This window comes from Oxyura jamaicensis, chromosome 11 (assembly GCF_011077185.1).
Source record: "Oxyura jamaicensis isolate SHBP4307 breed ruddy duck chromosome 11, BPBGC_Ojam_1.0, whole genome shotgun sequence".
In the NCBI taxonomy this organism is placed as follows: domain Eukaryota; kingdom Metazoa; phylum Chordata; class Aves; order Anseriformes; family Anatidae; genus Oxyura; species Oxyura jamaicensis.
In genome coordinates, this window is record NC_048903.1 from 10,258,688 (window position 1) to 10,282,827 (window position 24,140).

The 24,140-nt window shown below is 34.5% G+C and overlaps 1 protein-coding gene across 9 annotated transcripts in view; it reads left to right on the top strand.

Annotated features, from left to right (window-relative positions):
• The window catches only part of TDRD12 (tudor domain containing 12), a 236,642-nt gene that overhangs the window by 205,674 nt on the left and 6,828 nt on the right, over positions 1-24,140 (top strand). For 4 of the 9 annotated variants that reach the window (XR_004753745.1, XR_004753746.1, XR_004753747.1 and 1 more), the window contains exons 2-25: positions 431-483; positions 1,303-1,464; positions 1,760-1,896; positions 3,143-3,262; positions 4,620-4,675; positions 5,677-5,762; positions 7,512-7,710; positions 8,224-8,297; positions 9,319-9,377; positions 10,108-10,168; positions 11,401-11,505; positions 11,927-12,112; positions 12,798-12,951; positions 13,275-13,402; positions 13,995-14,186; positions 15,302-15,430; positions 16,684-16,801; positions 17,610-17,746; positions 17,837-18,057; positions 18,225-18,324; positions 19,607-19,794; positions 20,163-20,373; positions 20,902-20,994; positions 23,250-23,419. Coding sequence is in view for 6 of the 9 variants with exons in the window: in XM_035336454.1 (XP_035192345.1) it covers positions 463-483; positions 1,303-1,464; positions 1,760-1,896; positions 3,143-3,262; positions 4,620-4,675; positions 5,677-5,762; positions 7,512-7,710; positions 8,224-8,297; positions 9,319-9,377; positions 10,108-10,168; positions 11,401-11,505; positions 11,927-12,112; positions 12,798-12,951; positions 13,275-13,402; positions 13,995-14,186; positions 15,302-15,430; positions 16,684-16,801; positions 17,610-17,746; positions 17,837-18,057; positions 18,225-18,324; positions 19,607-19,794; positions 20,163-20,373; positions 20,902-20,994; positions 23,250-23,419 (3,107 nt within the window). In the remaining 3 variants the exon portion in view is untranslated. The remainder of the gene's footprint in view (positions 1-430; positions 484-1,302; positions 1,465-1,759; positions 1,897-3,142; positions 3,263-4,619; positions 4,676-5,676; positions 5,763-7,511; positions 7,711-8,223; positions 8,298-9,318; positions 9,378-10,107; positions 10,169-11,400; positions 11,506-11,926; positions 12,113-12,797; positions 12,952-13,274; positions 13,403-13,994; positions 14,187-15,301; positions 15,431-16,683; positions 16,802-17,609; positions 17,747-17,836; positions 18,058-18,224; positions 18,325-19,606; positions 19,795-20,162; positions 20,374-20,901; positions 20,995-23,249; positions 23,420-24,140) is intronic. The other 5 variants (XM_035336455.1, XM_035336456.1, XM_035336457.1 and 2 more) reach the window with 4 other exon arrangements.

The following is a 24,140-nucleotide window of genomic DNA, read 5'->3' on the forward strand; positions in this document are numbered from 1 at the left end:
GTTGGGATTCATGTCTTTCGTTTTATTTATTTATCTTTATTATTTTAATGGTGTAAGCTTTTGGGGCTTTGCTGACCGTTTGGTCAAATAGGTTGATTGTAGCAGCCCCAGTCTTCAACCAAGATGTTGCTGTTGGCCTTTGGATGTAAGGTAATGGGCTATATGCTGCAACTAGTTTGAGATAGGAGAACAAGTGTGTTGTGGCATGTTGAAGATGGATGTGGTTGTATGTGAATAAACACGGCTGGCAGATCTTCATTGGGATTCAACATAGAGCCCCACTAAGAAGGCTGGTTAGAAGTCTTCCATACATGTAAATCAGTTGTCTAGACTAATGCTGTTTATACAAGTAGCAAAAATATGTAGGGCTGCTTTAGAAGTACACTTTTTAGATGTGCTTTAGAATAGTTATATGTCTGTTGCTTTCCTACAGTAGTGTCAAAGAACGCTCAGCTGGGCAATATGGAAGTCTTCATACTACAGGTACGCTGATATTTTTAAAAGTTGAGAGGCTTGGTGTTTATTTTAATAAAACTATAGAAGTCAGATTTACAAATAAGATTATGCCTTCATTTCTGTTCAGCAGTTCGTTTCTTACACATGGTGGGTTCATTAACAGATTATATACATTTTCCCATGTTTTCCATGTGTTTATCTTGGTTTCCTGTCAGAAGGTTCGTGGGGATGCAGCTAAAATCTAAAATGGAAAATATCCCGTGTAATCTTAAATTGAGTGTAGTAATAGGTTTCTAACTAATGCTGCAAGAGATCATGTAATTTTTTTTTTTTTTTCCCAGAATAGTGAGTACACTTATCAGCTACAAGACTGGTATATAGACTGCAAAGCTGAGCAGAAGGTTTTCATCCTATTTTAAATAAACTGACTGTCTTATAGACCGTTTGAGCCCAAAGAAAAGCCTGTCAGTGGCTTTTGTTTTCTTCCATGTTCTGAAAATACTATGGAAGTAAAAAGTTTATATCTCTGCACTTAACTCACTATATTTCGTTTAACAAACTTTTAAAATAATGCTTCTACCTTTCAGAATGCATGTCGTTAATTGCAGTGCTAAAGAAACTTACAAGTTTAGAAGCCATTTATTGAACTAATCGTCTGAACGTGAAAGATGTATTATGCCTATTAACATTCTTTATGCTGAATATATATTCCTATAATATAAGGGGCCTTGCTAAAGGTTTTAAGATTCATGTTTACTGCTCAGATGCTCATGAAAACACCCTATCACTTCAGCAGGAGATAATACTTTTTTTCTTTTTTTTTTTTAAATCTACTGTTTGCACCAGATTGAAGATCCGAGTTGCTTTTGGGTTACTATGAAAGGATGTGGGCCTTACGTAGTTGATGAAATAGAGTATAAAAACCTGAATGCAGAAATGAATCAGTTCTATGACAAATCTTGTGCAAATGCGGATGAAGTAAAGCCAGTAACATTAGAAAAAGGCCAGGTAAAGACATTGCTATGTTGTGTACAACAGAAGAAATAATTCGGTATTTGCATTGGTTTAGGGGGTGAATTATCGAAGATGTGTTTTGTTTGTTTGTTTGTTTGACTACTGCTTTCTAGTAGAAAAGGATATCTACATGGTTTGTATCATCTTGTCTGTAAGCTTATCGCTAAGGAAGCTGCAGTACTTGCAGTTTATAAAGTAAATTGGGGCTGCATCGTAAACACTGTTTTTTTTGCCTTTAAGAAAACTGACAGTGATGTTTGTTCCTGTTGTCTTGTTCTTTCTGTTTCAGATTTGTGTGGTTTTCAGTGAAGAGCTGAAATGCTGGTGTAGAGCAGTTATTAAGTCAATCATGTACCATGCAGGTCATTATCAAACAGAATGCTTTCTTGTGGATTATGCCAAATACACTTTTGTTAAAACAAAGGAGTAAGTGTTTGTTTTTTTTGAGAATTACACTGAAATGTAATTTGTTGGCTATCAGTATTTATTTAGTTTAATAGTCACGAGGCTTTGGTTTAATTGAAGTATGGGTCTACAAGAAACTGCTATCCATATGATGGGCCCTTGTGAGTGTGGATGCAAACCAGTCTTCGTTTTGTTATTTTTTTTAAAGATGTTTTGTATTCTATTTTTCTTTTCTTTAAAGACTTGAAACTGGAATAGTGTCAGTTTAATATGATAGAGATTTATGGTTATCAGTTAACATTACTGAAACATACCTTATTAAGGTATAAATAAATAAAACTACTATGAAACCAATTATTTCTAAAATCTTAAAATGTGTCTTAAAAAAATCTCTTCCAGCTTTCAGCCATGTTTAAGGTTCATTTCTTTAATAAAATATTTCTTTAATAAAATATTCAACTTATTGTACAAGAATCTTTACCAAGTGTTTTTGTAGTATTCAACAAAATTAAGAAAGCTTATTTAAAATATTTTAGAACAATTATTTTTAAATCTTAAATAACGTTTTTAAATTGAATGTGCCTGTATCAGAGAGCAGCTTGACAATGCCATGAGTTTAAAATATGTTCTGATGGAATTAAACACATGATATACTGCTTTTTCATTATAAAATAACTTGGAACAAAAATGATAACTATATGGATCTTAAAAGATTGGTATAGGTGGTGTCTTGCTGGTTTCTAAATGTCTCCCGTCAAACTGTTTATAAGGTAAAGGGTAATTACGTATAGTTCAAGGCTCTAGTGATAGTTATACAAAGATTTATTTATTTTTTTTTTGTAGGGAAATTAGTACAGATGCATGTTAGCATATTTATTAATTTCCTTCTTACTGATTTTAGTCATACCTGGTTTGCACTCAGAGGTAAGAATTGCCAAATGGCATATGCAGCACCAGATGGTATATATAGTGTATGAGGGGTAAATATCATGAAAAGACTTTAAACTGTACTGCAAACCTTTCTGATGTTTCTCTACTAAATGAGAAGTACATTCATATTCAGGGCAAATGTGCTTATTAATTGCTCCTTACAGCACCTGTCTTAGATAAATAAATAAAACAGGGTTCCAGGGAGTTCCACTGTAGGAGCCAAACTTCTAGAAGAAATGTGTTGTTGCATACAGGATAATGAAAGCATGTGTTTGAAAAACCACTGGAGAATAAAGTCTGCTCTGTCAAATGAGATTATTTCTGCTTTGTTTTTAAGTGTTCGAGTTGCAGTGAAAGCATTTATGCAAATCCCATATAGAGCAAAAAAATGTAGATTGTATTGCACAAAGCCAGTGACGTTGCGTATCAACTTTTGTGAAGATACAGCAAAAATAGTGTAAGTAGAGTTTAACAATTGTATTCTAGTCATAAATTTCTTAGGTGTGAAATTTCATCACAATATTATTTATTTTTTTCTTCAGAGGATACTGTTTCAGTAAGAACATAGGAGATGAGATGTGGAAAACGATTTCTTTTTTACAAAAGCAATTCATAAATAAAACTTGCCTAATGATTTGAGTTTTATTATTCATCTGTTTGAATCTTTTGATGTTTACTTAGAAACTAAGAAATTGACACAGATTTGGGGCAGTTGTTCCCCTTCATCTGCTGTCCCAGAATTGTGATTCCAGCACAATTGTCCAGTTCTCTACTAATTGATCCATGTGCAGTTTCTTACAAGTGCTCATCTTATTCCTGACAATCTTGTTTGTGATCATTACACATTCTGCCTGAACTGAAGTTCTGTTAATGTATAAACATTATAGATAGCATTGGTTTTCCCCATTACATCAGTATCCTTGAAATACTTAGGATTCATGTTGTACTTTCCTTATCATATTTATGCCAGTTTTGAAGGAGTGGAATAAGGTTTTCCGTGGGATCTAGTGGTAAAGAAAAGTGCTTGTGTGTCCTTACTTTGAGTTCTAGGATGTTATTGTCAAAGCCCTGACAGATCATCGGGGAGCGTGGTGTTATAGCAAGTAAACTATCTTGATGTATGTTATTAAAAAATATTTATAACCACATGTAGTTAGACATTTAGGTTTGTTTTTTATACTGTCCTTTGAAAGGAGGAATCAGTATTTTACTTAGATACTCTGACAAAACAAATACTAGTTTAGTTAGGATGGGAATAGCATACATCTTGAGTGGGCCATCTTTGTGAATTATCAAAAGATCACTGAAGTTCTCTACATATATCTACTATATTTTGTTTACAATGCTTTACATTTGATTCCTTTTTTTTTGTATTTGCAATTGCTGAAGATGGTAAAGAACTTAATTTTCTGTTATAGACCCTAAAGTCTTTACAGTGTTTTCAAAGTGCTTGTTCAGAACTGCTCAATACTTTTAAAAAGTAATTAATATTCTCTACTCTACAAGTGGATTCTCACTCTATTTCTAGTTAATCTATTTTTTTCCTGATTGCCTTATTTTATGTTGGACGTAAGCCATCATACTTCGACAAATCAATATCTCATTATTTTCAGGCAGTTCATCTTATGGATGAACTGAAACATCAAAACTGAAGTTACATTCAAAGTAGTAGGATTGTGCTAATGTTTCTGTTAGAGACAGTTTTTGAGACTTAGCATGAACTGAGAACATTTTTTTTTGAACATGCATCACTTTTCAGGTTATCGTTTGAAGTTTTGATTATGTGGGATAACTGGTTGTGTTTATTTTCCTAGGCCAGCCCAAAGATGGGATAATGCTGCTACTCAGTATTTTCAAAGTCTTCTGAAAGGTAAATATGCTATCAAAATCATATTTGGCCCTTCTGTTTTGGGAAATAAGTTGTCAGAGAAATGTAGTACTGGAATATATATTTGATCATAGTTCGGTTTTAATTTTCACAGCATTCTAAAGAGAAGGGAGTTACTCAAATTTTTTGGTGCGATTTGACTTAGCCAACAATATGTGTAGACTTGCATCTTTACCATGCTGCATAAATTAGTAAAGGTGACTAGGTGCTTACCGGCTTGGAATAAGCTACCTTGAAAGAAACTATCTACTGCTACAAGTAGTTATTTAGTGAAGTAGAAATGCTTGTTTGCCAGTCTGTTGTCCTTTCCCTTGTGTGGTGTTTCAGGAGCACATTCAGTCTTTTCCATATCCAGCATTCTATTTTGGTGTGAGAGCGCTTGTTGGTGTTGGTAGAAAAGCAGCCCTTGATTGTTCTTGTCTAATCTTGTTTATGTGCCTCTACCTGAAAAACAACCTACTTGCTTATTTGCAAGTACAATACACTACACACAGATATTTGAGGAGGAGAGGATGAATTTATAAAAACAGTAAAGAGTCTTCAGGCTTTTAATTTCCCATACTAATGGAACATGGCACTTTCATGATTTATAGGTTTTCACACATCTAAGCGTAATGCATTATTATGCAAAGTAAAGGTCAATAGGAAGCAATAACAACATGGAACTTGATTTCATAAATATGCACAAATATATAAATAATTTCAGTGTGTGAATAAGACTTGTTTCTGTGGACAGGTTATTAATGCTTTTCAGTTCTCCATCTTCCTTCAAAGACTGAGGACAACTTCATTTTTCGAGCTCTGTTCTTAATACCTTGTTAGATTCTTGTTTCATTTAAAAGTTACAACATTTGTATTAGTTTTTCTTCAAAGAAATAGGTTGCATTCATTTAATCATGATTTCTGTTTTGGTATAGCTTGAAAAATACTGATAATTTAATACAGGGCTAATATTTCTCCTTCTTATTTACTACTACATTTAGCAACTACGCAAATCAAAGCCAAGTTATGTGCTGTAGAAGATAATACATTTGATGTTATTCTTTATGTGACAATAAAAGATGAAAAGGTAAGATACTTCTATATCTACAAACCTATTTGGATGCTTTATTACGTAAATAATAACTTTGTAATCAGCGTAGGACTGAAAAGTATTATCTGCAAGTGAGTTTTGTCATTTGCCAGATACAGTAGAAGCTAAATCATTAACTTTTTAAAGACACTATTTTATGTTTTTGTTGATATAACTCTCTGGAGGTGTTCCAGGAGGCAGAAATTCCATTTTCATTCATGTGTACCTTTCTTTTGAAGGTATTGGTAGGCAAATGAAGTAGAAGTCTGTAGCATTTCACAAAGATATCTTGCGTAACAAAAAGTACACATTGTCATAAGAACTGCACATTTAGGTTATTTCATGCAAATTTGCCCTTTCAAGTTTTTCTTTCATTTTTAGGAACTTCTGATGAAGGTAATTTATTTTATGAATTTATCATTTACAATTTGGCTTGGTTTAGGTCTAATTACAACTGTTAGAATTACAGGACAGGGTACAAGAAAAATCACAAATGAGGCTCACAGAAAATGAATGTTGTGTTCCCAAAGCTCTTTTCCTGCTAATTTGGTCTGGTGAAAGGCTGAGCAGCAGTGGATACCAGACAGAGTCAATTCTACTCACTATAACCTTGTTCATCTTTTTCCTCATTGTCCTGATCATATTTATTTCAGTGACGTGTTAAAATTTGAAGTAATACATTAAGTTTGTCACTGTTTAAAAATATATATATATTTAAAAGAGCAGATAACAGAAAATTTAGGGCTATCAGTATTTTATGGAACTTGAATTTTTTTAAAAAATGGCCCAAACAATGTATTAAATGCATAAGACGTGTGAACACTTATATTAGTGTTAAAACCAGAGCACTTTCATTTTGAAGTGGAATTGTTGGAGATAACTTTAAATGAACTAGAATTATCTTGGGTGAGCTGTTGTTTTTCTGTTGTTCTTATTTGGTTTGGTTGGTTTTTGCTATTCCATTCAATTACCTGGAGCTCTAATGCTCAGCTGTTTTGGAGGTTGTTACACTGAACTACGCAGTAAAACTGTATGTCTTTCAGAATCTGTTACCTGTTTTCAAGCATTTTAATATTTTATTTCCTTAAAACAAATACTGTTTTTGAGGTTTTTCAGGAAATATTTGATGTTATTTAAGCTGGATTACTCTGCATCCTACAATGAGATGTCCCTTTAAAAATATAAATATACAGGAAGCAATTCAAGTGGACAGTGGACAACACTCCTTTTGTGTTATATTTAGAATATTTTGCAACTACTTCATTCAAGTGTCTTTAAATACCTGTTCATACTCCCTTTGTATGGGGCTTTGAGCAACCTGATACAGTGGAAGGTGTCCTTGCCCATGGCAGGGGGGTTGGAACTAGATGATCTTTAAGGTGTGTTCCAAACCAAACGGTTCTATAATAACACTGAGTCCTCAAACCTTCAGGGGGAAAAATAGCTCCACTTGTCAAAATGTTTAACTTCTGCCAATAATCTGTTGTAGTTACTGTCAGACTTCAGCAGCTGTACTCTAGTTAAAATTCACTTGTATCTGCTTGGAGCACTCAGTGTTAAAGGCTGTTAATGCTGTGGTCTTTTCCATAGGCAGTAACTTTGAAGGTACATATAAAGTCTAATACCTTCTATCAGTTCAAGTCTATCAGCTTAGATGTTACTATAATTTAAAACTTTAGATATACCCTAAATAAGTATGTGATGTTGATTCTGGTCAATAAGGATCTTCTTTTTTTTTTTTTTTAGGTATGCATTAATGACGATCTTGTCTCAAAGAACTTTGCTCGCTTTGTTGAAACTGAAGAGAATACTGGAAGTCCTGCAAAAGATCAAGAGAACCAGACGTCATTAAATGTTGAGTCTTTTCCAGTAAAAATTGTTAATCCTACACTTGCTTTCAGGCCAGAGCTGTTTGAGGAGAAAGTACCAATGAATCTTGAAACAGGTAGGAACCATGTGTGTGAGAAACAATCAAACAGACAATATGTTGTGTGTCTTTAATTGGATATATTGAGCATGAACCTACTCTGTCTCAGTTTGAATCAACAATTGATCAAATGGTATCCTAACAAAAGATGCTTATGACTTCAGAACAGTCATCAGATCACCAGATACAGGCATACTTTAATACTTTTTTTTTGTAGTATACAAGACAAAGGAAGGATGAGAGGTGAGTTCCATGGGCATTTGTTGATATATTTAATAGTGTTAGATATTGCTGAAATTACTTTCGTAGTGCATTATTGTGGTTTTTGAGTTTGGAGGGGATTATTTGAACAGAGGTACTTGTGGAACTGTAGGGTTTACTGTAAGTTGTCTCATTTATAGTGATTTGAATCCTTGTGATTAGCGACTGATAGAAGAAACTAAACAGCAAATCAGTGGCAATTCACTGTAAATAACAATATTAGCTTTTTATTTGTTCAGATAACTTTAAAATTTCTGATTATCTTCTTAGGTCATAGTGTTTCTGGTTCTTCTGAAAAGACATACCAAAGGTCAAGCACGGACCTAAATGAAAGTACTGAATCTGTAAGTATCATTGTGTAATAAACTGCCAAAGGTGAATTTGATTAAGCGTATATGGGACAGATAAGGAATGCTATAGTCATCTACCTGTTTCTTCTATGAAACAGATCTGGGGGGCGGTTATTATTGATAGAGTTAAATTGGAGTGGAATGTTGTTTCTTTTCTTTAAATTGCAGAACATTAAAAAAAAAAAAAAAAAAAAAAAAACAACACATCCTTGAAAAGGTTGTGCCTCCTTTTTTATTCCTTTGCTGTGGTTCAGTTTTCTAAATATAGAAGAAGGCAAACATTAATGCTGCCCTGAAAACAAAGTCCTTATGCTACAGAATGGTTAACATTTATTGGAGTTTCTTCTTATTTGTTGAGTAGACTAATGCCAAATTATCTTTATCAGCCACCTGAGTGATGCAGATCTTTGACCAAGTCATGCCAGTTGATTGCTTGTGATAAAAGATGATTGTTAGAAAATCCCCAGTTCAGAACTGAGGATCTTTTGGATAAGTCTGGATATAGTGTTTGCTACAGGTTATTCCACTGAGGATTTTCACAGTTTTTCAATATATATATATTTTTTTTACCTTCATGTGCATTCACCAGTTTCTCTTTTTTTTTTCCTCCAGTCTAAGGTGTACAGACTTCACATGATTTTTTATTTTTTAGAAAGATGTTTAAGAACTAAGCAGTGTGTGTTCATACTAGTTCAGATCCCTGTTAGGGCTATTGCTTGAGATATGACTGTGACCTAATTTTAGTTTTGTTTTGTTTTGTGGGCAATGTTCTTGTCATGTGCTTGAGAGAAAATACTGTTCTGTAAGAAGTTAGATAATCTTCTGAAGTTTGCTTCATTAAAATTGTTGCCTCAATCAGGCGAACATATAATTTGGTACAAAGACAAATACAAAATACTTGGAAAATCCTACCGTTAAGTAGGAAAACTACTTTTACCTCAGTAGGTGGAAAAAATACTTTCTTGAACACTATTTTAGTGCAAAGAAAAAAATAGTTTTCATCTTTTCCTGATAGATTGTGAAAGTATTTCCGGGTTTGCCTTGCAAGGAAGAATCAGCTGTTCACAAAGACAGGTATGGTGCATCGTGATAAATATTTGAAATGGTTATGTAATCAGAGATGTAGGTGGTGGTGTATGTTTTGAGTTACTATTCTTGATCACTGAAGAGAAAAAAATGCATACGTACATCTTTGGGCAAGAAGGAAGTTTGAAGCTGTTGGTATTTATTCTGAGTACAATAAAGTAGTTCCTTCTCAACTATGATTTGGCAACAAATATTTTATGGGGAAATATTTTTCTGCACTCTAAACATGTTAAGTTGCTTTATATAAATTTTTAGTGTGATTTTATATTTTCAAATTCAATTAAATATGAATTGATTGGTGCTGTGCTTTGATTTACTATGATGCAAATCAGTTGACCCATACTTAATATGTCTGAGTTGAGTTTTTTAAATTCAGTATCTAGCTGACGTTTCATTCCTTGAAACTTTTAAGAAATCTTTCTTTCTACAGTGACATTTGTTCTTTTTCCTCTAAATTTGAGAAAGCTACTAATTTTCTGTTACAAATCATTGTTCGGGGTTATATGCAGATACTAAAAAGCAAATACTGACTTCAGTTTTCAAAGCTGTTTTCTTTGTTTCTGTAGTCATGTTAGAAGATTTTGCTCCTCAGCATAGATAATGCATGAAAAATATTTTGAGAGTGAATTACTGCTTGAGATTTTAGAGATATTGGTGATATTTATAAATTGTACTTTGCTTTTGCATTTGTTATATTTATTATTTTTCCTTTTTTCAGGTTCCTGCAGTTCTTAACTTCTAATCCTCTGAAGACTCATAAAATTGAAGATAACCAACGGGTATTTCAGACATTAACTTGAATTTATCTTGTCCTGTGCAAATGTACTGGATACGTCTGTAAGGTTTTGGTAGTGAAGGTAGGGGCCACAGAGGTGGTCTTTAAAAGGAGGTTAGGGGCTGATGTCTGTTGGTTCCACAACAGGCCCAGTTCAGGCCAAAGCTGAGCCAGTCAGCAAAGTTGATGGCACCCCTATGAAAACATTCTTAAGAAAGGGTAGAAGACACCGGGGAGGAGGAAGGAATGAAAAAAGTGAGAAACAATACAGGGAACACCAATATAGGAGCAACAGGAGGTGATCAGTGCTGGAGCAGGTACTCCCGAAGGGTGTGTAACTGGTGGACGACCCACAATGTAGAGAAGTGAGATGGAAGGAGCAACAAAGACAATCCGCTACATTCTGACTGAGTGCCTGCCTCGTGCTCCTTGCTGCCTCAGTGATGCAGCTGAGTTTAACTTGTGTTCTCTTACAAAGGGGGAGGAGTTTGGAGTGAAGTTGAAACTGGGAATGAAGGAAGAATGGTGTTTTTCCATCACTGTGAAATGTTTTGTTGTTATTGTTTCCTAATAACCAAGTCGGTACTCAAATATTTATATTACTTGGCAACAAATTAAGTTACCTAAAGTTGAGTGTGATTTTTGTGCATTGGTAGTTGGTAACAGTCCTGTCTGTATTTTAACATCTCTTGCTCTCCTGCTTCTCTACCAACCCTATGGAAGAGGAGAGTGAGCAAGTGGCTTGTGAGTGCTTGGCTGTGAGGCCAAGCCACCACAGTGGATTTTACCAGTAATTTTTTAATGTGTTTTTATTGTTGTAGCTGAGCACTAACTGTACATCCAGCATCTAATGCTTTTTTTTTTTTTTGAGTACCTTAATTAGGATAGCTCAGTCAGAAGCTCAGGTCGTCAAGACCAACTGCCTGACCCCTTCTGGGATAAAAGAAAGTTGGAGTACATTATTGAGGGCATTATCCAAGTGCCTCTCAATCACTGACTCTTGTGGGGCATCAACCATCTTTCATTAAGAAAGAAATACTGAGTATTTGTGTCATCACTGCTCTGTGTAGCTGATCAGTATGTATGAATCACATTTAAAATGTATTTACAATTTGTTTTTCCATTTTTTTTATTAAAATCTATTTTTTTTAAATACAAGAAGTGCTCTTGAGTCATAAGTAAACTAAAACCCTTTTATTTTGTGTTGCCTTCAATACTATCTACTTATGCTTTCAGAGTTCTCACAGTCTTAGTGAAGAAGGGAACTTTGTCTTTCTTAGCAACAAGATTGAGCCATCTTCAATTCTGGAAGAAGCACCACTTCATGATGATCTGAAAAAGGTAATACTAGTATCTGATTTTACATTGAAACATATCATCCTTAGAAGAAATTCAACCTAAATACTAAATGTGTTATTATAATAATACCTTATTTTGATTGGGGAATGTCTAGCATGTTTTTCATGTGATTGAATAAATGAAGAAACTTCAGAGAGATGCTGACACAGACACCTGTAAGAATTTATTACAGGTTTCTGTAAGGTCTCTACATGGTATATCAATTGTTGTCATAAGTTGTGTGACTTTAATTTCAATGTAATAATTTAACTTATTGACCCCAAAGAATTTGTTTTCATATTGCATGTTAAGAATACTTATGAAGTGGGTCGAAAAGTTCTTAGATCACAGTGTTTTGTCTTTTTTTTTGTCAATATGTAAGTACACAGTTTTCACATGGAACTCTTAATATCTCTTTCTTTAGGAACTTACTCGGGAAAAATTCTTAGGACCTACCTTCACAGAATCTTACTGTTGGCCACCAGCTGCTCGAGGATGTGATGTAGTTGCAATCTCACACCAAGGAAATGACCCTTCCTTATATATTCCACCAGTTCTTACGTTCTTGCAATTGGGAAGCTGCTACAAAGCCTTGCCAAACAGAAATGGAGTATGTATATATTAGAGTAGTATCAGGTTTTCTGTTGTAAAGTGCAAATGAGAATAATAATTAGAATGTGTATTTCTAATGTGATCTTAGTATATCTTCATGATGCTTGCCAGTTTATAGGCCCTTCATGTGAAGGCTTATGGAGATGGACTGCATGAATACTGGAAGTCTAAAACTTAGCAAGTTATGTCTAATAAGTGGTTAATGTTATAGCACTTTGATTCTTAAAAGGTTTGTTTTAAAGGATTTAGTCTGTTTTTGCTAAATTCAAATTTGTATTAGCTGTTTGAAATATTGTAACTTGTTTTGTAACTTGTATTAGAGCACAGAATTATAGAGTTACTGAGTTTGTAAGGGACTTTTAGGTGAAGATTTTGTGTTACTTGGGGTTGTACTAGACTGTGCTGTTGCTTCTGTTAAATTTCTGGACTTTTTTACGCTATACTACTGCATGTATCCTTTTTGTCTTCAGGTAACCTGGCATATGATTCCTTGGGTCTGTAGCATCTGCATTAATGAGATGATACAGTACTAAAAGATTGAGTTTTTAAGCACATAAAGGCCAGTGTTGCAGACCTTTTTTTTTTTTTTTTTTTTTTTTTTACTAAATGTTGAGATGTTCAGAATTGTAAGAACTGTATTTCTTGTCTAATACTATGGTGTAAAATTGTGTATATGTATGTAGCCCCTAGCACTTATTTTATGTCCTGGCTGGAAGAAGGCACAACTTGTTTTTGAGTTGCTGAAAACTTATGGCAGAAGTTCCAGACAGCTTCATCCAATGTTGGTAATACTTGGGCAGAAAAAAGAAGAAGCTAAAAGAGTGAAAATTCAAGGATGTAAGAATACATTCTATTTTCTTAATTATGCTTGAGAACAGTGTTACTGGCACTTAGTGTTAAGCATCAGAAATATATCTATTTTTGCTCCATTGCTTGAAGTTTGACCTATGACAGTGGGCATTTTAACTGCCTCTTTACAGACACTTTTCAGTATCTTATTCTGCTTGAATGTATGTAGAATCATACAATTTTGAAGGGGACCTCAAGAGATCATCTAGTGGTCTTTTTAATGAAATTGACCTGCACTATAGTGTTCTTCAGTTGTATTCTTTAAAATCATAAAACAAAAAATGTTAACAGTCTTTTCTTCTGACTTGTAGGTGATGTAATTGTGACTACACCATACAGCTTACTGAGACTGTATGAACATAACTGCTTATTGTTTTGTAGACTTTGCCATCTTGTTTTTGATGAGATTGAGGTACTGTTCTCTGAAGCTACTGAACAGGTAAATGAGCTATGCATTCAGGTGGTAAAATGCTGTTCCAGTTGTGCATGTGGCAGTCTTGAAGATAGTGGAAAATGATGCAAATATTAACCTTCTTCAACCCCTGGCTAGAGTTGAGAAGGAAACGGAATTAAAAAGAAAAATTGTATCTGTATATTTCTGACAGAACAAAACACTGGAGAAGTAGAACTTTGGTGTATTAATCTAACTTTTTTTTTTCTAACTATGAATACTTGAATATTTATTTTTCTAGTAGATTTTATTGGCAAGGGGTTTACTGAAGCTGCTTCTTCAGGTGTTAGCTGTGATCCTTGATCAATTAATGTAGTCAGTTCCAGGGAGGATGTTTGTGTGCACGTGTGCACACAGTTCTTTCATGTTCTTCTGGCACTTTATTCTTGCTTCAGAGGTGTTCAAATAATAGGGCAAAAGTGCACAAACACTTTCTTTTGGGATATAAAACTTGAGTCTTTTGTGTTGTAACATGAAGAAAAACAACAGTATGCTGGAGCAATATACACTCCACTGCTTTTAAAGACTCCTTGGAATAGGGTAAGACGATGATAGTTTTTTTTTGTTTGTTTCTTTATAGGTTTTTACTATATTAGATTGCTACAAAAAAAACTCTATTACTGAAGAATGGGAATATTTACCGCATCAAATTATTGCTGTTGGAACTCATTGGAATAAACATATAGCACGTTTAATAAAGGAGTTCATGAATGATCCTTACGTTGTGATAACAGCTATGGAAGAGGCTTCTATTTATGGAAATGTACATCAGGTAAAAATTTGGGGGTGATGGTGCTATTGGTTTTCCAAGATGTATTGTTGTCTGTACTGATCAAGCTCAATGTATGTAACTGTTCTTCGTTGTAACTGGATAGTGCAGAAATCATAATTCAGGTTGCTCAGATGTACTTCCCATGTATGAACTGAGGTGATTCTTAGAAAACCTTACTGAATGAGGTGACGGTCACTTACCCCAGTTTCTAGGACTGGGGTGAAGATACTCCCTCAACTATTTCCATACTCTTGCTTATAGGTCTGGATTTTATGTGAGTGTTCCCAAATGGTATAGTTTGACAAAATTGCTAGAAAGTTGTTTCAGCTACTAATTGTATATGGCAAAACTAAAGGGTAAGTTCTCCCAACACAGAGCTATTAAAAAACACCTTGTTCTACTGCAGTGCACCATGCAACAAGATAACTTATTTCTGGAAATCTTAGGTCAAGATATTGAGTGTTTCTAAGTGTATATTTAATTTCTAGTAAATACAGGGTAGCCCTTGATAATAATACAAAATGTAAGTATGATCTGAATTCTTCTGTATCTAAAAATAATTTATAATTTATGCCATAAACTGGGGGTAGAGCATGTTGGGATACTTGAAAGACTAGATGTCCTAAGCATCGCCCCAAATTGGAAAACGTACCCCTCCTTGTGAGAAATCTAGTTAGTAGTTTGGCAGGACTGACAATGTCAGTGTTTAAATGCTTTAGTGTTTTGGCTGGAGCAGGATGTTTTTCGTAGTGTGAAGGTTTTCAGTAGTACTTGAAAATGCCAAACTTAGATCGAAAGATTGAAAAATCATCTACAATTAAATGAATGAAAAATCATGTCTGTCATTGTAATGGAGCATTTCATCAAATGCTTAAACAGGGGTGTTTGATTATGTGATGTAAATACATGCTTCTGGAAGGTATCAAGTGGATGTCCTGTGTGGGAACTGTATGTTCTGTAAGCTTAACAGAAGAACTACCATTTACTCCTTTTTTCCCCTTGATTCAGGCTGTATTGTGTAACAATGCATAGTGTTCATTAAAATGAAGAATTACGTTGTAAAATATGTTTAGATTATATGAATTACCAGTCATCTATTTTGTGTCGATTTCTAGGTTGTGCAGCATTGCGTGAGCAGTGAGAGAACTGCTATATTACTCAAAATACTGGATTTTACCCCTAATCATCTTCAGAAGGTGTTGGTTTTCACAGATTCAGTAGATGAAGTAGAAATGGTACATCAGGTAACAAAATAAGTAAACTTAGATAAGTGCCTTTTTTTTAATGGTTAACATATAATAAGCTATGTGTACTCAGCATTTCAGAGAGACAGACCAAGGAGTTTTCCTGCAGTTGGTCTTTTTTCAGGTAAAGCAGCAGTAGAGAGCAATGGAAAACAAAAAATGTCCTCTGTACATTTATTGTCTCTGGTGGTCCTTGAACAGTATGAAGCAAGAGAGGAGAGCTGTCAGATTTCACTGGGAAGCAAGAGATGTGAAGCAGTGCTGTTAAACCTGGACAGCGTGGTGGGGATATTTTTTTACTAAAGGAGGCAGGCTATGAGGATATTGGAATGAAAACCTTTAGCAGTAGTTTCAAGGTTGTGATAGCAAAAGAATATATGGCTAGACTTTTCGGATCTAATAGGAATAGGTATGTCAGCCCTGAAACACAGAAATATATTCTCTCCTAGAAGTTGGAATAGATCCTGTGTTGTTTGAAAGATTCTTAATACATAATTAGTGTATCTGGAATGCTTAGTCCTTGAAGACTGGTAACAGAAACCAATCTGTTTTCCTTGAGTGTCTGAGGGTTATATTTCTTCAGGCATATCAAAAACACCCCCTGCTCAAATGCCACTACTTAAAAAAATAAAAGTTTGTCAATGCTACAGAAGTACTGAAGGTTTTAGAGGAACTTGTTTGTAGTAATCCTTGTGTACACCAACTTCAAATACCTTAAGTGACATTAAAAAAAAAAAAAAAAGCTTTAACTTAGTTTATTTAGAAAGAAAGCATGTATAATGACAAAGGCTTTTGTAGTGATTAATTTGTGAACCTTGAGTTTACAAATATATAAAGCCTTACTGAGATTCTTTATTCATGCAAGTTAAGTGTGGGAGATCGATGAAGGTTTTTAGCACTCTTTGAGAGTCTGAAATGTGAGCCTGCCTGATACTAAATAATAGAATCCCCTTAGAACAGAGAGGACATCTTAATGGTGGGAAAAGCTTCAAATTGACATTGCACCTTTCTAAACAGATGCTTAATGTATTAATCTGTAGGAAGCTGGGCTTTATTAATTTTCGTTTTATACAAGAAATGAGTAACCCTAAGTATTTTTCATATAAACCTAAGAATTCTACTAATCTTTTTCCACTTGCCTTGTATTTACAGTAGCTCTAGGGTATGCCAGATACTACTAAGATACATTGTTAGAGTTTCTCAGAGCTGTTATTGTTGCATTGCAAGAATGTGTAACTTCATTTTGTCATCAGGCACTGAAGAGCAACTCAATATTTGCCTTGAAAATACATAAAGAAAAGGAGTTTAACTTCAAGTGTGTTTTAGAGCACTGGACAAAAAGCTATGCTTCTGGTAGTCATGTTGTATTAGGTGAGTATTTTCTTGTTTTCTAGTTGTCTATTTGTGTTTATTTCTTCACAGTGACCTATGTTCTACATTAAATACTTAAACTAGGTTATCTTGTCACTTGGTTATCTTTTTACTTGTTAGTGCTGCATCTAGTCTACTTCCCCTCCTCCCCCCACAGGTCTCAGGGTTAAACTGCTGAGAGGGAAATCATCAGGAAGCCGTACTTATTAGATGGAGATTAAGAGTAGTTTGATTTATTAGTTACAAGAACCATTAGTACTTTAAGAGAATTTCCATGGTTTCATGATCTCTGCTAATACAGAGGCTATTTCCAGTTTGAAATTCAGAACGTCTGAAGCATTAATGTAATTGTTCCCCCACTGTGTTCTGGTAGATTTCTTTTTTTTTTTTTTTTCTTTTTTTTTTGAGTTCTTTGCAAGAGCAAAGAGTTTTAGACTTCATTATTCCATTTTATCTGTCAATAGATACAATTAAGTTAATCTTCTAGAGGTTTAAGGTGTTAGCATTTCTGCATTACTGGAAGTGTTTTCTATTTTCTGAAGTATTTGGTTGTAGCCTATTCTTTCTTTGATATTGTTATGAGATTCAGATTTACACAGATTAGAGACTAACACATAATGCTGTCTGCCATGTGCTTATGAAATGTGTTGAAGAAACATAATGCCTTATGTAAGTGTATTGGGAAAAGATTTTCCTCGATTCTTCAGTAGATGGGGAGAAGGAAACAGGCATTGCAAATGTGATCTATTACTTCACATGCTGAAAGTATTTCAGTTCTCTTACGTGTGTGTATAAACCATGTGTTCAGTTTTAACAGATGATTGCATGCAGTTTCTGGGAATTACAGATGCATCTTGTGTGATACATTTCAGTTTTCCTTCTTCTCCAAGAATCTTTGGTCAACGTCTATACAACATGTCTGACAACTTCCATAACGTGATAGAGGTTTGAATAAATCTTCAACAAATTAATGTTAACATTTGATAACTATTTGGTGGATAAATAAAAGCTTAGAAATGCACACATACTTTTTAGGAATCATCTGTAGATCAGGAACATACAAAGGCAAGGTCAGTCATACTGCTAACAGAAAACAACACGTGTCATGCTCTTGGGATCCTGCGCTATTTGAAGCGTGCTGAAGCTGAAATTCCCCCACAACTGCATGATTTTACAGCCAGGGTGCTAGAAGCTGAAGAAGAGAAGAAGTTTGCAAGGCCACTGTGCACCTATCTTAAAACATTTGGAATTTGCAAGTAAGGAAATACAACATTTACCTAACATTCATATTTGTGCAAGAAGGAATTGCGTGCCTTGAATGATGACTGCTTCTACTTATTTCATAAATTTTCCTATTGAGTACTTTCATTCAGATCAGATCTTGCTCATGATTTTTTTTCTAAAACATTTTTTTAATACGTAGGAATAGAACAGTGTGTCCAGACCGCCATCAAATTAATTTACAAATAGACATGCTCCAGAATATGCCAGATAAAGTTACACAAACATCTGGATGTGTGACAGTAAGTTATTGTTATTTATCTTGGTTTTGGGTACTAAGAAGGCAGGTCCTAACTAGGTATTCAGCATATTACATATTTTTAACATTTACATTAATACTGCTGTAATATGTGTATTGTATCTCAAAAATGTTTGTTGGTGTTTAGTTTTTTTTTCTTCTATCCCTTGAATGGATTGCAGCATAAATATGAATTGTGCCAGATTTGCCCTTAAAGTTGCCCCTTGGATGAACGGCTTCCATCCTCTTCCCGTCCTGTCTTTTGTAGAGTTCAGGTGCATTCAGCTCATGCAGTTAATGGGCACTATCATTACCCAAAGGTCAATGGCTGCAAGAACAGAAAATAAGGAGAAATGAGTGTATTATTTATTTATTTATTTTTGTCACTGCACTTCTGCCTAATATAGAAGTTTTTCTTGGTAGGTTTGAGTTCAGACTCTTTGACAAGCTGTATCTAGTTTTTGTAGTGCCTAAGGTCAGGACTGATTTCATGACATCATCTGCTTGCTTCTGCTGACTGCAACATTAACAAATCAGTTACTACTTTGATAAGTATTCATTTTCCTCTTTGTTAGGAAATATTAGAATGGGTTCCATTCTTTAAGAACTGAAGTCATGTTGTGCTCTTTCGGGATTTATATGAAGTGGAAAGCAAATGTCTGGTCTTCTTACTATCTGCATTGTATACCTAGCTGTATTTCAGTATTTCTATGTGGTATGATGTTCAGACAATACACCCAGAATTTTATGCATTGGAGTTGATAGTAGCGTATTCTTGGTTTGTTTGTTTTTTATTAAAGCAATTTTTAGTGCAAAACTTTCAGAGTGATGGCCTAATAAAGAGAACAATAATGCAATGCCATTATATGTTTCCCTAGTCAGCTCTTTTAAAATTCATGGTGAAGTTGGAGAACATTAAGAATTAAGCTAGGATGGTGTGGAATGCCTTAGTAGTTAGTAGCTTCACAGGTAATAGTGTAGCTCACTGGTTTTCTTTTAAGTGGAATACCACCAACTGAGGCTTGATGGTTGTGCTATATATTTCCATCGACTGGAATATGGTCAGTTAATACTATTTATTATCTTAAGAATAATGTAGTAATAATAGATGATCTTCTGAAATGTGTGTTTGCAGTAGTCTCTCTGCCTCCTCTGTGGCTTGTGTATAGATGGCTGACCTTGAATATGAAAACTTACACATCTCCACATCTCATTAATTTGAGACGTCATCAGTCTTTTTTTTTTCTTTTTTTTTTTTCTTTCCCTAATAAGTCTTGTTCTTTCAGATACTGCCTCTCCACATTGTAAATGCAACAAACTACTTTGGTCGTATAGTAGATAAACAACAGGACCAATATACAACGCTTGCTGAAGAAATCAATGAATATTTTAAGGAGACTAGTAATAAAGTTCCTATTAAAAAGGTGGAGAAGCTGGCTCTGTATGGATTATGTGAGGAAACACTTTTTCACAGGTAAGTGTTGTGTGCTTTTTTTATGCTATTTGTGTGCACTTTTATATAAGGAAAAAAATATCTAAACCTTTCATTTTTTTAAAAAACACAGACAAAAAACTTAACATCCACTTCCCCATCCTGCCCTGAAAACAGCAAAAAATTACTGCTATATTCAGATCAGTCGTTAAAATACCAGACAAACACATACTTTTTAAGTTACCAAATGGAAAATGATTACACATGCACATATGCATATGCCCACACAGAATTCAGTATTTTACTGTGATTTTTTTTACATGTGTAGATTTAAAAACAAACAAAAAAAAAACCTTCTTACAATTGATAAGATGAATACTAATTCTGTTATGTTCTCCCACTATATGAAGGGTTCAGGTGGTAGAGACTCCTCCAAAAGAAGAAGAAAACTTGTTCTTTAATGTCAAAATCAAATACATAGATGAAGGCAGAACACGTCAAGTTCAGAGCTCTCAGCTTCTTCAGTTACCTGCAAAATTTCAGCATCTGCCACCTCAGGCTGTGGAATTTATAGTTTGTAGAGTGAAACCCATTGATAATGAAATTGAATGGAACCCAAAGGTAATACTCACCATCTTCTTTTCATAGTATTTCCTTTAGGTTCTTTAATTTGTGTGTTTGTTTTCTACAGGAAAACAGTTATGAACTGCAAACTTAGTTATCAAATTTAATTGCTTTTTAGTCTTATCAAAAAATATCTGTTAGTGGTCCAGATTCTAAGAAGTTAACTTTTAGTTTTTGTTTGCTCGCAAAATAATAAAGTGAAATTTATGGGATTTTCTCCTATGTGATTTAAATGCCTTCTTCCAGAACGAGTTATTGCTACTTTTAATTCTGTGGGGAGTAACGGGAGGGCAGCCTCTGTAAATTGACCTGGGCTTGGGTAGTCTTCTATTAATAAGTTCCTTCCTTAAAGATTTAACAGTACTTTAATCCATGGTAAAATTACAGTATTTCATTAGTTTACTCAAACTGTTTGGATTTATTGAATACCCTTATTGTTAAGCTTAGATGATGTTTCACTACAATGCAAATAAATGCAAAGTTACCTTGGTATTCATCTCAAAGGTGGTGTTTTGGTTTTCCTAGGTAACCCATTATATTCATCACAAAATTAAAGGAAAACCACATGAAGCAAAAATAGTACTTACCCTAGGAAATACAGTTTGGATTGACCCAATGGTAGGTATGGTGTTGTTGAGTTAAAAAAGGAGCACAGACAGAAATATATTCTGATTTTTAGTCTACGTAGCATTCACGTGTAACTAAGCACTGGAACAGATTGCTCAGAGAAGTTTTATACTCTCCATCTGTGGAGATACTTGAAGGCCCATCTGGATGCAGTCCTGGGCTACTGGTTCTAGGTAACCCTGTTTGAAAAGGAGGGTTGATGGACATGATTCCCTCCTCACAGCTTCAGCTGTTCTGCAACTAACATGAATGTTTGTTTATAGGTGGAATATATGTGAGTGATTTAAAAATTGAATTGTAAATCTGGAGGGCTGAAAATGCGCCAGTAACAGAGTATCAAAATAATTACATCATCCAGACTATTTCACAAAGTTAATGACAGAAGTGCTTTGTGGAAATACTGTTTATCTTTTTGTAAAATTGTTTCCACATGTACCTCTTAGATAATGATGCTTTGGTCCTCTAACATTGTTTGCTGATCTCTAAGACCTCTTACATTAGGCTTAGTTTATTCTGTTTATATTTGTAAGCCTTTGCTGTCTTTTCTGGTTCTTGCACCAGTGGGAGTGGGACAAAAAGGACATGCCACCTGTTCAAAATTGAGAATGATGGTTATTGTGTAACTAGCTGTATTGTGTTGCTGCTGTTGTTTCAGTGATGATGATACTGTTGGCTTTTTATATCATACGATCTTTTCAAATTACCTTACTGTTCTTTTGCTTTTTTGCACCTTTATTTTTTTTTTTTGCAACTCTCTTTCCTTAGCCAGTATTATTCTAAGCTTTTCTGCAAATTAAAAGAACCCTTTAAACTTTTTTTTCCTTAGTTTTCTTCATCAGAATAGGAAGAATGAGTTTGTGTGTGGGGTTTTGTTTTTAACACTTTACTGCCACTAACTAACATCTGGAAGATGTCTTGGTCTTGTGGAGCATTAATGGGTAGTATTGTGAGTTTTTCTTCATCAGCTGTATTTCTTTCTGTTGGCATTCAAAAGAAAACCAATAAACATCAATTGGATATAAAGGCCCCCTCTCATGTTGAAGATGCTTAAGTTTTTGATTTTGTTAGGCTGTCTCATTGCAGTAATCTCAGACATGATGAAATCGCTTTAATTATTGTTTTTGTCAAAGCTGACTTCTTAGGTTTTCCTGAAATCAGCATGTTAAGGTCAGTGCCGTGTTTGTATTGTTCTGTCAGTTCCCTGGCCTGTGAAGGTGGCAGAACTGGGCTGGGCCAAGTATCCATGTTAGAGGTGCTGATTGGAGGGTGATAGGTAGGGAAAAGTGAGGAGGAGAAGAATAGGTCATCCATGCAGTGACGTTTCCCCTGAGTATTTTCATGTTCTCCCAAAATGTTGCAGGTAGGAAACTACCTTAAGGCCGTGTTTAATTGAAAGGGTTTGGGCTGTTTGTTGTTGGGTTGTGTTGTGTTTTGTTTTGTTTGGAAAGTCAGGAATCTATTCTGAAAGTAAAGTTAAAGGACAAAGAAAAAATCAAGGTTCATTTAAGTCTTCATTTATGACCTTAACAAGCTAGTTGTGTTGTTACAATGTCTGTGTCAAAGATAATTTTAAGGGCAAGGATTTCTTTTAAGAATTGCTGTCAAAAGTAGATCACAAGTTGAGGGATCATTTTTATGGTTGAGACAAGTTGATCAGAAAGGCTTCCCCACATCCCAGGATCAAGATGCATTTCTTGTGTCGGACTGGTCCTGCCCGAGTAAGGTATTCCTGTGCTTTGGAATATATCATGCTTTATTTTCCTGTCTATTCAATCAGATGAAAAATAAAGTGGAAAGAAAAAAATACCTGAAAGTAATTTTCTTGAATAGCTTGATTTCTGATATGATATCTCAACCTTTTCTCTTTGATTGCTAGCTTTGGTTTTTATTCCTCTCAATAAAACCAGGGTCCCACCCAGCAGTTTTATTGTGATATGGATCTAGAAGTTATTCTAACTGTATGGTGTGTATTTTGGCTGTGATTTTTGTAATCAATGCTAGGGTTTTCTACTTCATTGCCATGTTGGTTATTTTAGATGGGGCTAGCTACTAGTTAATTCAGTTCTTAAAACCATGAAAAAGATGGTGATCCTTTGAAAACAATTGAACATGAGTAAGTTATTTCATGTTTAAACATATACTCATTAATTTTCAGATTTTCAAAATTTTATGTAAAGAGCAGCTTAGAATTGGAGAGAAACAATTAATGAGCTATGTTTTTCATTTAGCATGTTTTGTAATTCAAGGTCCGGGTTACCAGGCTTTCGGATTTGAAGATGTATGTCAATGAATACAGTGTGCGATCTGAGATTCTGTCTACAGGTCTGGGAACTGACAATCCAGAACATATAACGCAACTCCAGAAGTTATGTGTACGTGTGAAGGTACTAAATCACACAAACAACTTGGAGCCTTCGTGAGTGTTTCCAATTACTTGGAATATATATTTAAAATGTATATTATTTTCAGCATATATTTTACTAGGAAAAAAGTAACTTTATGAAGAGGATATTTACATTATTGGTACTGAGTATGATTTTCATTTAAACAGAGACAGCAGTGTTTGTGACATCTGCTTTCCTCTAACTATTTTTTAGTCACATAAGCATCATGGAAAGAAAAATAGAAAGTCTTCAAGATGTTAAACTAGCATTTGATGCAGATTGTCAAGTTTGTCATAAAAACGTGTAAATTCAAATTCTGTTGTCTTTATTATGATCAGTAGCTTCTCACATAGCTTGACTTTGTTGCAATGTTTCCTGTATCCTAAGTACAGCTAGTAAAGTCCCAAATTTGAGCAACTAACTGAGTTGATGTAATTTATATAGTGTGACCATTAATACCTCACTTTCTTGCAAGCATAGAGTTCTTAAAATTGTTATTGCGGGTATTATTTGTAATCTGTTAAGCCAGAGGTCTCGTACTAATATGCGAAGAACTCTAAATATTCTAAAACTTTTGTATTTTCTGAGTCAGAATGAAACATGACTAAAAAGCCCCCAGACCAACTGGAATTTTTTTTTGAAAGGTAACCAGTTTCCTATCCAGGTCCATCACACACACTAAGACCAACAGATTTTTTGACACAAAGGAAATAACTGCCACCATCAGAAGTTTAAATGTTCTTCTGACTCAGA